This window comes from Pristis pectinata, chromosome 10 (assembly GCF_009764475.1).
Source record: "Pristis pectinata isolate sPriPec2 chromosome 10, sPriPec2.1.pri, whole genome shotgun sequence".
NCBI lineage: Eukaryota > Metazoa > Chordata > Chondrichthyes > Rhinopristiformes > Pristidae > Pristis > Pristis pectinata.
The window spans coordinates 12,076,682-12,089,859 of record NC_067414.1 but is presented as its reverse complement, the minus strand read 5'-3'; the positions used below and the strand labels follow the sequence as shown (position 1 = coordinate 12,089,859).

At 39.4% G+C, this 13,178-nt stretch overlaps 1 protein-coding gene across 2 annotated transcripts in view; it reads right to left on the bottom strand.

The window, feature by feature from the left end:
- strn (striatin, calmodulin binding protein) overlaps positions 1–13,178 on the bottom strand; it is a 76,412-nt gene that overhangs the window by 24,705 nt on the left and 38,529 nt on the right. For both annotated transcript variants that reach the window (XM_052024504.1, XM_052024505.1), the window contains exons 5-11: positions 12,884–13,054; positions 12,210–12,360; positions 9,507–9,645; positions 3,741–3,851; positions 2,503–2,646; positions 2,215–2,351; positions 668–843 (exon numbers count right to left, since the gene is read on the bottom strand). In XM_052024504.1, the coding sequence (XP_051880464.1) occupies positions 668–843; positions 2,215–2,351; positions 2,503–2,646; positions 3,741–3,851; positions 9,507–9,645; positions 12,210–12,360; positions 12,884–13,054 (1,029 nt within the window). The remainder of the gene's footprint in view (positions 1–667; positions 844–2,214; positions 2,352–2,502; positions 2,647–3,740; positions 3,852–9,506; positions 9,646–12,209; positions 12,361–12,883; positions 13,055–13,178) is intronic.

Sequence of the window (13,178 nt, the reverse complement as noted above, 5' to 3'; positions counted from 1 at the left end):
GAGTTTTACCCTTTTGTTTTAATACATTCTCAAGAATGGGAGAACTAGATTGATGGTAGATGGGGCTTAAATTTTTTGAGTTTTTCTTTTTGACTCAGCTTAGAATTCACCCCCCCCCCCCCCCCCCCCCCCCCCCCCCCATTAGTGTTCGGCAACATCCAGTATCTCTGGTTAAAAAAGATTTTCAGTGAAAAGATACATCAACTTTCAGTCTCTGTGGAGTGTAACTAAATCAAAAATGGTAACAATTACAGATTAGTTTTGTCTATATCTCAACTGATTCTCTGACAAAATTTCATTGTCTTGTATGGAATTGCAAACAGCTTGATTTTCACCCCATTTCCTCCACACTTCTACTCTTCTGACTTTTTTTAAAATCACTATCATGCCACTGATCACAAACAAAAGGTATTGTCAATAGTGTGAAAGTGATGTACAGCATTCTTAAAGCAAATTAATGAAAGTACAGGTTCTAAATTGCTGACGTTTATTGTTAAGGAGCAGTACTATCAGTGAATAAAATATTCTCAGTTTAGACTCTATGGCATTTTATCAATTGACACCAAAAAAAAATTAAGCCCTACCAATAAATCCAAAAAAGAAACTCAAATTCATCTAGATTTATGCATCACATCAAGAGTATATTTTTGTACTTCATCATTCTTACTTTTTTGCTGGGGTAGTCTTTTGTAAATTCCACAACTTCACAGTGTGATCTTCTGAGGCAGTTACCAGAACAGGTTCAACTGGGTGAAACGCAAGGCCTCTTATCCCATCAAAATGGCTCCGTAATGTGAACTTAGGATTCCAAGTCTTTCGTAATGCATCTTTGTTGTTTGTGATCTGTTGTGAAACCCCCCCCCCCAAAAAAATTGTCAGAACGTAGTTATGAAGAGTAATACATAGAAGCTCTTAAATATTGACTAATTATAGATTTTCACTCTGATCGAACCAACCTTTTGAATCATATAGCGCAAAAGGGAATTTGGCCCACTGGGCCAGTGCTAAGTCTATGGAAAAGCTATTTACTTTGTTTAACGCTCCACATATCTTCCCTTTTTAAAAAAAAGTTATCCAATTTCCTTTTGCAGGTTCCTACCAGTCTCTTAAACTGAGTCTAACAAGATGTCCCTATATTTATCAACACTACCTACTCTGAATACTCAACTGATATCCTAGGGTTACCACTGACCAGAAACTTAACTAGACCAGCCACATAAATAGGCTATAAGAACAGGCCAAAAACTGGATGTTAAGCATTTTAACCATTTTCAATTCACAATGGAATATACTCCATTTACCCGAATGACAGAAGCTCCAATAGCATTCAAGCATCACATCACCAACAGGCAAAACACAACCCATATAAGTGCCTTCCCTTTTACTCCCTCCACCACCATATATTGGATACAATACATACCATCTACAAAACCAACCGCAGCAACCTGCTGTCTTTTTCAACTGCATCTTCTAAAACCATAACCTTTATACGAAGGACAAGGACAGCAGGTGCACAGGAAGCTACAATCTGGGACCCACACACAACCCTAACTCCCACAAGTTACCTTTGAGTCGCAGCCACACCGTCTTACAGACAAAAAGTTGTCAATTTAGCACAGTGAGGTCCTCAGAATAGCAAATGAAACAAATGACCAGCTTATATACCTTTAATGGTGGTGACTGATGGAAGCTCTTTGACCAGGGCAGGTAGAAGAATGCAAAGTTGTTTTACTTTTAAAAACATCCTTGGAATAGGTAATCTTGTCTGATACTTGATCCAAAATATGGCCTCTCTATTAATGAGATATCCCCTGTACTCCAATAAGCTCTGGAGTGGGGCTTAAACCCAGAACCTCAATCTCAGGTGAGAGTTACTAGCTGAGCTCCACCAATTTTGAGGTTCAATTGAATAGACTGAAATGCTATTTTAAATGTATGTTGCTGTCAGCAGTCAAGTTGTGTATGTGTGCCATGCCAAAGATGGTAAGGATTAGGGATTCATAATTCCTATTACTGTGAAATACTGGTGGATGAGATGCCAAGTAGCTTCTGACAGTATCTCAGGAGCTACCTGGCATCTCATCCATCAGTATAACTTGGAAAAGGGAGGCATTCTAAGCCGCTCATGCTGGTTGGTCCTAAAGCTTTTGTGCAATTAATAAAGTATTTATTAATTGGACAAAAAAATTCAATTATTGAGAAATTCCAACTTACATCATAATTTAGAGGGTCTGCTTCATTAGCAACTGTAAGGCCAGCCAACTCCCCAAGACCCAATGCATTTTCCAGTGCTTCGTCCGTACCCATGATAAAGGATTTTCCTGATCCTGGGGGAAATGTCAATGCCTCAACTAGCATGTTAAAAAAAAACAAAATAGTTAATTCAATATAACTATGAGAATACTAATATAGCACAGAATACATTACTGTATTTAAATAAAAATATTTTCATTGACCAGCATCTATGAATTTGCCAAGATGCCAATTTTCCCTCTTGCCTACCTTCTTCTGTCCTGCCAGTTTCATGCTCAGTCAGGCGTGTGTTAGCTGGTCTGGGGGGAGAATTTACTGAAGACTGCAGTGGAGGAAGTTCATCTACATCTCTTAAAGTAGCCAACATGTCTTGTAACTTTGATCTATTTGGCCCTGGTAAGAAATAAAACAAAGTTAAGAACAATATTGGATCTTGTCTCTCTTGCCTCCCTGGGAAAAAATGATCTTATTGAAAATTTTCAGGTTTGCCTGTTCTTAAAATATTAGCTTGATTTTAATCACCTTAAGCATTAGAACATAAAACTAACAAGAAAACAAAAGACTCAGGAAAAGGTCAATGCATTTTCGCCTGAAACTCAATTCCCAATTGTGTCAAATCCTGACCAAGATATAGCCTTCTCTATTTCTGGGTTACAGTTCTAGTCCATATGTAAATGAGCAAATCATCAAACAAGCTGGAAACTGATACACGGCATATCCAAGAATTTGCAATCAGTTAGTTACTCATCCTTAACCCTAGCATATAAAACTCTTGTAAGGTACCGAAATTTATTACATATTTCAGTACACCAGGACCCAATACATATTTGCTCTATTTCTAACTGATGTCTAACTGCAATTGTGCATCGTGTGTATATTTTTACAATCTTCAAATTGTTTAGACCTAACAATCTTTGATGATGCTCATTTGTAAGATAAGTGATACCATGTACTTGTTCCTTCTCTGGGGTAGGTTCATACTGAGATATTGGGTTTTGTGGATCATCATTTCTGCCATGGAATCTGTTGTCTATAATTTTAACCACTTTAAACAGCTTATTGTCTTTTGCAAGTCAAAAGGATAAAATTTATACACTAATGAGAAACTTCCTTCCATCAGTCAGACAAAACAGAAAAGAGCTCCAACCATGTTAATTTTACTTTCTTTCCCATTTGTATACTGTTATAAAAGTTTAATCGCCTTTCAGCACACAAAACTAAAATCTATGACATAAAATCAGGAAAGATAAATGGAGGTTGCAGAAAAAAGCAGCAGGCAAAGGAATTAAATATGGTTTTAAGCAGCAACTTCCCATAAAAAATGTTAAACTAAGGCAATGGTGAGAGAGAGAGAGGATCAAGAATAGCTCAGAGTAAGCAGATGGTTTCAAAGGAACAGAAAGAGTATCTGGATACTTTGTTTTTGAAAACATGTGGAAAAAGAGGGTTTATGAGCCAGAAGTATACCAGATTTCATACGCACTTACTCTTCACCCCCTTTTTCCCCTTTCGCTCCTTTTTGTACTGCTCCTTGAGTTTTGTTATTAGTCCCTGGTCCACGTCCCAGCTCTCTGGTGTGGGACACACATCTTCCTTGTCTAAACACAGCATAGTGAAATGAATCAGAGAATGCCTATTGGAACAATCCAGCTCTTACACCATTAGCAGGCAGTTTCAACATACTCCATTAAAAAAATCATCATAGCAAGTCCATAATTAGAGCTAAACGGTTATACAGAAATGTTCTCAGCAGGGATTTATTTTAATACTGAAAATAAAATTCATCATAATCAAGGTTAGAGTTTTGTTATACCTGAGTATTCTTGAATTAAGAATGTACCATTATGTTGGAATATGGGATTTATATAGTATAACACTCACATGCACACACTTACATTTCTGGCAGTAGTTACATGACTAAGATTTTTTGCAAGCATTATATGAAAACATTCATGCAAAGCACCTTATTTCTTGACAATAATAGCCATCCTGAGTACTATCTTGGCATTGTTGTGTGAAGCCTTTGCTAGAGCATTATAAGTTGTCACTATCTTGTAAAGCTAATTTTACTAAATTAGCAGCTTGTGTATTGTAGTGATTTCAAATAATCCAAGCAAATTTTTCAAAATTCAGCCAACCAGAATCAAAGAATGATTTTCAGTGTTCACCAATTCTTCTTTCCGGTAATTGAACAAGAAGGTACAGGTACTCCCTGAGTTACACAATTCTAATTGACTTAACATCAACCATGTTATTTAATGGATATTTAATGGCAAACCTCTGTACTCAGTAAGTTTAGCAGACTTTCCTCTGCAGCTATTACACCTGCACAGATCCTTACAGGGAATGCATATGTTGATTACATTTGGGATTGCATGGACCACTCTCAGAATTTCACGATATGCATAACCAAGAGTAATTTCTATTTTTGCCACACCATCATTAAAACCTCTAATTATACCTTTATCATCACTAATACTGTTATCACTGAGTTCTACCATTCAACTTCCACTAAAACTGCTTCTCACATCATATCTATAAAGGGTGGTGGAAACAATCAGTCAGTGCTTTCAAAAGGGAACTGGATAGGCACAAGAGATGATAATATGCAGGGCTATGGGGAAAAAAAGCAGGATGACGGCGATGTCTTCTGCTCAGACCTGAGGTCAGTGGGCAGATTGATCAGCATCTGCGACCAGTTTGAGTTGGCATCAGGGGCCAGAGTCAACCGCGCGAAGAGCAAGGCCATGCTCTTCAGCAAGTGGCCCGATCGATCCAACGTCCCCTTCACCGTCAGGCCTATCTGAAGGTGCTGGGGATCTGGTTCGGAGGGGCTGGGGCGTGCAACAAAAATTGGCGGGAGCGGATTGGGAAGGTGAAGCAGAAACTGGTACTGTGGGAACAGCGCTCCCTATCGATAACTGGGAAGAACCTGGTCATCAGGTGTGAGGTGCTCTCAGGGCTGCTGTACTTGGCGCAGGTGTGGCCTGTTCCTCGCTCCTCCGGCTTGGAAATCACCCGCGCCGTTTTCCGGTTCGTCTGGGGATCCAAGATGGAGCAGGTCCGACAGGCCACCATGCACAAGTCCCTGGACAATGAGGGTAAAGGTGTCCCCAATGTCACCCTCATGCTGATGACCACCTTTGTCTGTGGCTGCATCAGGCTGTGCGTGGAACCCAAGTACGTGGGCACCAAGTGTCACTACGTACCGAGGTTCTACCTGTCCCGGCTGTTGCAAAGGATGGGCCTGGCCCCGTGGCCACACGGCGTCCCAGTCAGCTGGATGTTGCCGCACTACCTGTCCTTCATGGAAAAGTTCTTCCAGACCAATCCCTTGGACCATAAGTCCATCAGGAAGTGGTCAGTACGGAACATCCTGCAGACACTGCAGGAGAAGGACTCGATGGACACCGTGGGGTGGTTCCCTGAGCAGACTGTCCAGACCATCTGGCAGAATGCCTCATTGCCAGAACTCTCCAACAAGCACCAAGACCTCGCTTGGCTGGCGGTGAGAGGGGCCCTCCCAGTAAGATCCGTCCTGCACGGTTGGGGCATCACCCCCAGCGCGCGGAGCCCCCGGGAGGACTGCGCTGGGGACGAGACGGTCGCCCACCTCTTTGCAGGCTGTGGGTTTGCGAGGAGGGTGCGGCGAAAGATGCAGGGGTCCTTGTCACGTTTCATCCCCAGCAGCAGTGTAACAGAGGATTCTCTGATCTACGGGCTGTTCCTGGGGACACACACAGAGACGGACATCAACTGCTGCTGGAAGGTCATCAACTCGGTGAAAGACGCCCTTTGGTCTGCCCGAAAATTGTTGGTCTCCCAGCACTGTGAGATGTCCATAGGGGAATGCTGCCGACTAGCACATTCCAGGCTGCAGGAGTACGTGCTGAGGGACGCACTAAAGCTGGGTGCAGCCAGCGCGAGGGCTCGGTGGGGAAGGACGACAGTTTAGGGTTCTTCTGCCACAGGAGAAGGAGGGGTGGGGTCAGGCGAGGAAGCCGCTCAAATGTTGTAAATATGGGATTGGGGTATCACCCTAGGGAGCCACACGTGTGGCATCGGTGCTGTGTTTTTTTATATATAAAAAGGTAACACTAAGAATTGAACTGTACACGAATGTAAAGGTTTGAACAGTTTTATTGTGTATAGTTTCTTTTATTATGAATAAAGATTATTTTGTATGTGAAAAAAAAAGAAAAAAGCAGGAGAATGGGACTGACAAAACTGCTCTTTTAGGAACTGGCATGGACTCAACAGCATGAGAGACTTTTATTCTTTAAGAATTCTACAATTCCGGACCTATAGTAAGACTTGAAATGCTGTTCTCATCAACAAATGCAAACATGAGCTCACCTCATTCTAGCTTTTCAACCTCAGCTAGTTTCACAGATCATCTTGTGACCTTCAGTGTTCCCACTTCAGTTTTCTGCACATTCTACCGCCAAATCAATCAATTTTGCATCCAATCCTTGATTAGTTGCATCCAATTCCATATTATGTCCTATTTTTCTGTCACTGACTCACCTCCCAAACACAAATTTCAACCAAACAGCTTATTACATGACTCAGTGGAGCATCTCCATTCCCTACAAGACCCAAGTCAGGATAAGATATCTTTATTAGTCACATGTACATCGAAACACACAGTGAAATGCATCTTTTGCATAGTGTTCTGGGGGCAGCCCGCAAGTGTCGCCACGCTTCCGGCACCAACATAGCATGCCCACAACCTCCTAACCCATACGTCTTTGGAATGTGGGAGGAAACCGGTGCACCCAGAGGAAACCCACATAGACACGGGGAGAACGTACAACCTCCTTACAGACAGTGGCGGGAATTGAACCCGTGTCACTGGCATTGTAAAGCGTTACACTAACTGCTACACTACTGTGAGTATGAAGGAATACTCTCTATTTGCCTAAATGTATTTCCCTATTGTCGTATTGTTTATACTACTGCTCTATTGATTATACTCAGTATTTTTCTGAACTTTAAAGATATCTGGTGATAACCAGATAAAACAGTGACCAGAAGTATCTGTGATAATCGCAAAACACAAACACAAATCGCACTTCCTGTTCCTTCCCCCAGCTGTCCTCAGTGGCATGCTCCTCATGATTCCAAATTCCTTTACAATATTCTTTCCTCCAATTGACCTTCAATTGTTGAACTTTCACCAGCAACCCTCCCAAAATCTGAAATGTAATCCCATTGAGAGCATAGTTGACCAGCTCAGATAGAGAATTAAAGTGAAACACTTGTCTAGAAATTCATCCCTTGTTGGTAGTGCTAGACACATTATACAGTAACTACAACACTTCTGAAAGTCAGGCCCATTGACATCAAAGGCACAATTTCAGAAGCAAAGTACACAAAGCAGCCACCAAGTGAGCACATTTACTGGGAATTAATTTTTAGGCTATGATAAAACAATATTTTCCATTAGTTTCTATATATTCCCTCTTAAAAGATTTAAAGAGATAATTAGTTTCTAGCTAAATCCATGCTTTATACCCTTAAGCATTGCTAAGTCTACATTAACCAACGAAATAAACTGTAAACTGCGATTATCACACAGATACTTCTGGTCACTGTTTTATCTGGTTATCACCAGGTATCTTACAATTTATGTTCAGAAAAATACTGAGTATAATCAATAGAGCAGTAGTATAAACAATACAACAATAGGGAAATATAGCACATTTAGGCAAGTAGAGGGTATTCCTTCATACTCCTGACTTGGACCTTATTAGGTAATGGAGATGCTCCAGTGAGTGATGTAATGAGTCATTATCACAGGATAGCCAGTCTCTGACCACTCTGGCAGCCATAGTAATTCAGCTGAATGTCTGGTCTAAGATGACTTGGCCACGTAATGGCATTGACAGCAGGAAATTCAGCAAAAGGTAATGCTGTGGAATACTGGGGGCAGTAGTTAGACTTGATTGAATTGGTTAGTGTCTGGCACTTGTGTGACATAAAAGATACTTAACAAATCTGTGCTGACCATTAATACACGGTAGAAGTATTGTAGAAATATTTTTTTTTAAATCAGGGATGGTGTAAGTGAAAGTACAGTTGAGGACATGGAAAATTTTGTAACTGAGAAATAGACTATATTTTCCAAATGAAAAATTCCTTTGATATTTGAAGAAAAAAGGCAGAACCATGGGGAAGTGGTGGGAGCAGATTTGGACTACTCTAGCCAAGAGTAAGTACAGGCAAGGTGGGTCATGAAATTCTACAGTTCTGAAGTTTTTCCTCAGGTTCTGTAATCTATCTTGAATAAAACACATAGGGAATTTCATAATATTTATCCAAGCAGGGAAAAAAATAATACTGCAGCTACCTTGTCTGGCTGTTGCCATCAGACCTTATACCTGTCCAAGCTCCTCAATGCAGCCTGATTCCTAGTGTGGTTTCTCCTCCAAATATTTATTTTCAAATTAACTACATTCAAACATTTTGCAATGACCTTCAAAACCAGCTAGATAATAATGCATTCTTTCCATTAATTCTCTTCCACTGTACAGGTCTATGCTTGGTCCAAAATTATGCAATCCTATAACTAAACGATAGAAATGAGCAATACAACAATTTCAACTTTCTGAACCATTACCAATTGCTTTCACTTTAAATTGTCTTTCAAAAAATAAATTATTAGTATAATAAATGCACCTGCTGTCTCACAAAGGCATGTATACACACACACACACACACACACACACACACACAGACTTTCCTTCCAGCAACTTTAACCCAGTGCGTTCTTTCAAGTACTGAGTAAAACATGGAGTATGGTTATTTTCAGTCATTTTCAGACAGGGAGCCCAACGTTACGAGTGGGCAAATCATAGATTATGTCATTAATAAATGCTGCACAAGAATCATTTTTTTCAGAACAATAGTATATGACCGACACATTTATTTTTGTAAAGCAAACAGCATATCCTGCAGCTCATCATGAGTTGCCAGTAATGTGAAGTGATCTAAAAGAATAATAAACCAGAAGAAAAAAAAGAGAGGAGCTAACAATTGTCATAGGCAGCCCTACTTTTACTTTAGGTGGACACACTTCAGTGAATGCTAATGTAAACTTTACATCTTAATTTTCATGTAAGCATCTAATCCCATGCTCACATCGTGCCCACATTTAATGTATACTTTAACTGTGCAACCTGTACAGAACTAAAATTTAAGGGGAAATGAATTTGATTGTTTTAATGCAACAAGGTATTGCGAAGTTTTACCCCATTCTGTTCCATCGCCTGCACTCCTGGACTCTCCTGCTCCTTCACCATCTTCAGGTGTTCCTAAGAAGTCAAACTCTCTCAATGCTTCCTCGGTATCCATATCTTCTATTGTATTAGCTGGTACAACTTTGTCAAACTGTTAAAATATAAGCAATGTAATCAGCAAGTGGCGATCATGCACGATGGAATTTAGCAGCACTTGAGAAAATCATTAATGTCAAGGAAGTATCTTTCATCGTCAGATCAGACACCTTTATTATAAAAGTATGCTGTACATGTTCAGATTTTTTTTTAATGTTACCCAATTTACAGACAGTACATTATTAATGAAAAATGGCAAGGACACTCATTATTCTAACAGTATTGCCTCTGTATGAGCCTAACATTGTGATATGCATTACTGTTTGAATAGGATCTCCCTATTATTTTGTAGCAATCAACTGCCATCCTGCATATTCGAACTTTCACTACAATTTCTGATACTCACCATCAGAGGGTGCTACATCATAGCATTAGCTGGAGCACAGCCCACATACTGGAAAAGGCAAAGTGCTCATTTTAAAACTTGTTATTAGTTCGGCTCCCCTTCCTTTATCCTCCTCATTTCAATTTCAATTCCCTTTCTCCTTTTGACCCCTTTCCACATTCTGCTCGTTTTAAATATTACATTTGGTCTGATTACTTAGAATGAAAACCCACAGGTTGTTGATAATACTACAATTCCCATTATGAACTTATATGTAAAAATAAATATTTACAGTAAATATACCAACCATCAGGCTTTCAGTTAAATGAAACATTAAATCTTACTGTTTTTCCAATATGAATTGTTCAACTGGAATGGAACGCTAAGTCACAAAATGAGTTACCAATAAACTCTCCAGCACCAAATGATGGCAGCCAAATCACTGGTGATAACCCTACACCATGTTCCTTCCCTGTAGATACATTCACCGATTATGCCCCTATGCTACAATCTCATCAGGGTTGGTAACTGATTAAGGATTGCTTGCAGTTCACAATCCTCTGCTGGGACATCAAGCAATTTTTAAAAGCCATGATGCTTTTGGAGTTGGAAACAACTGTTGCTGGTTTTAGTTGCAAATTGCACAACACCACCTGGTCTATGATGACACCCAAACTTTGCTTCAGCATTTGGTGAAATAATAATCTCACAGCAGACAACAACAAGGCCCACTGCAAATCTGGAGGTCCAACTGTACCTCCTGACTGGCACAGATTACAATATAGCATTCAAGATAACAGGCCTAGTACATTCCCCCAAAATTGCACTCAGCCTTTCCTGAGTTGGTAACTCCTTCTGACACTTCCTTCTTTTGCTTAGCATCTATTCTCCAAGCCCTACCTTGAGGCCTTAGAGCCCTGGAGTCAAATTAGGTTTTCAGTAAATTAAATTTTTAAACAATTATGTTGAAAACATGACATATACACAAACAGGATGGCTTAAAAATGTGAAAATTTGTAGGTATACATTGCTTTCACTGTATATAATTAATGTTCATACTTTAAAATATTACAATGCAAGGAGGAAGGCCTTTAAACTGGAGAAGGCACTAAGCAAAAAGATTTTACTCAGACCTAGAATTCAACACTAGAATGCAATTGGGTTGACATTTCCTTAATTTGCACCGCTTGAGACTACAGTGTGGCAAAACAGTGGAAGTCAGTACTATGCAGAACTTGCATGAAGGGGGAGTGTCCACAGCATCTGAGTAACCACAGATACAAATTCAAAGGTGGCTCACTAAATTTTATATAGCTGCTGAGACTGAGAAGTAGATAGCAAGACTGCATACTTCAGAAACAATCACAATGATGGGGGACTATCAGGACAAAGTTGGGGAAATCGATTTACTGGGAAGAAAAGGCCATCTAAAAGGGTCTGAAGCTATATTGTAAAATGTTCAGGCATCCATGCTGCATACTAGGACAAAGCCAAAGACACAGAAGGGGAAGGTCACAAGCAACACAACTGAACTGGTATAGAAAGAATTGGAGTGAAGCAGAGGAAGTGAGAAAAGTGGCCCACATGGTAAATATTATTTAAGTAGCCATGATTTCCTGGAAATGTAACCAGGAGTCCCGAATAAGGTACTTCCCAGGCATCAGGGAAGAATGACATAATAGAGCAAGTAGGAAAGATTATGGTAAACAAAAGCTAATGAGCAGAATAAAAGTTTTCAAAGTGACCTTTGAGGAGCTAGCACCAATTGAAAAATCAGGACTCAAGGATTTACTCAGGCCACTGAGCAGTACAATAGACACAGCATCTCAGACTTGGCAGAAGGGGCGGGAAAGCAGTTTAAAGGTCAATTTATTATTATTTGGAAGATTGCATGAACTGAAAAGAATAACCAGGTCACTTGTAACTGCTTAGATGGTTCAAAAAGAATGTCTTGAAAGTTATTTCAAAGCCAGGTTAAAATAACTTTCATTACTCTATGTTCTAAAATATAAACAAATTTAAAATCTACTAGATTTTGCAACTTTGTGCAGAATTTGGGAATAAGGGAGCTAGTTTCACATTTTATATGATCAAAGGACCTTTACTGAGCAACTTTTGAAAGAAAACTATAGAATTCATTTTGCCCATTTTTCATAAATACACTGACATGAAATTTCATCTTTATTCATGTGCCCAAATATATAAACTAGATTTGATATTTTTAGACAACCTACTGAAGTATCGATAATTGTTCTCTCTTTTCCATCACTCTCATCGTCTTCATCTTCATCACTAAATACAGCTGCAGCATTTTCAAGAAATTTAAATGTTTCCAGCACATCTGCTGAATCAGTCGGAAGTGGTTTAACTTTCTCTCCAGAATTTCTTGTAAAACAAAAACATAATGTACAATTCTTTCAAACAAAAGACGATGCAGATAATTTACAGCAAATGTGAGACAACAAAATATTGCTGGTAAAAGGCAAATCTTGCCCTTTCTTTTCAAAGATCTGTTCCTCTTAAACCCCTTGCATCATGCCCCAATCCCAGTAGATTTGCTCTGTAACAGACCATTAAGGAGATACATGAAATGTTGGAACCAAAAGTCAAAGAAATTTAACTGTCTGGGCCAGCATGCAAGCTTAGTCATCTCAGACTAAAGCAATGCAGTATACAGCAATGGTATGTGTGTACACTCGAGGCATAAGCTTGCCTGCTGGTTTCCAATGAATTTTAAAAAAAGAACAGAATATTACATGTATAAAATCTGAAGCAATGTCCTAACATACTATTATTACAATATCAAGAAATCTAGGAACAAGGGATTGAAGTTGAAACAAATTAAAATTAGATATATATTTAAATTTAGCTTTAAAAGAAGTGCACATTGGCAGTACAAGGCACTTACCCAATCATGTCCGTCCTTTTTAAAAGTGTTTCACCACCATTTATAACAGACTCCAGACTTTTGTTTTCTGATAATTTATCTAGGTCATCACCAGTGAGGCCAAGTAGTGCCCGTGCTCGCCTCGACTTCACATCTATTATAGTATCTGTGTAACCCACCTCCTGCAAATATCTGGCAAAACACAGTGAATTGTAGCATTTTGTTTTAAAGCATGATGAGAATCTTGTGAAGTTTCATCACAATTTGTCCAACAAATTACAAATGATGCACTATTTTGGAAAAATGAAGGAAATAT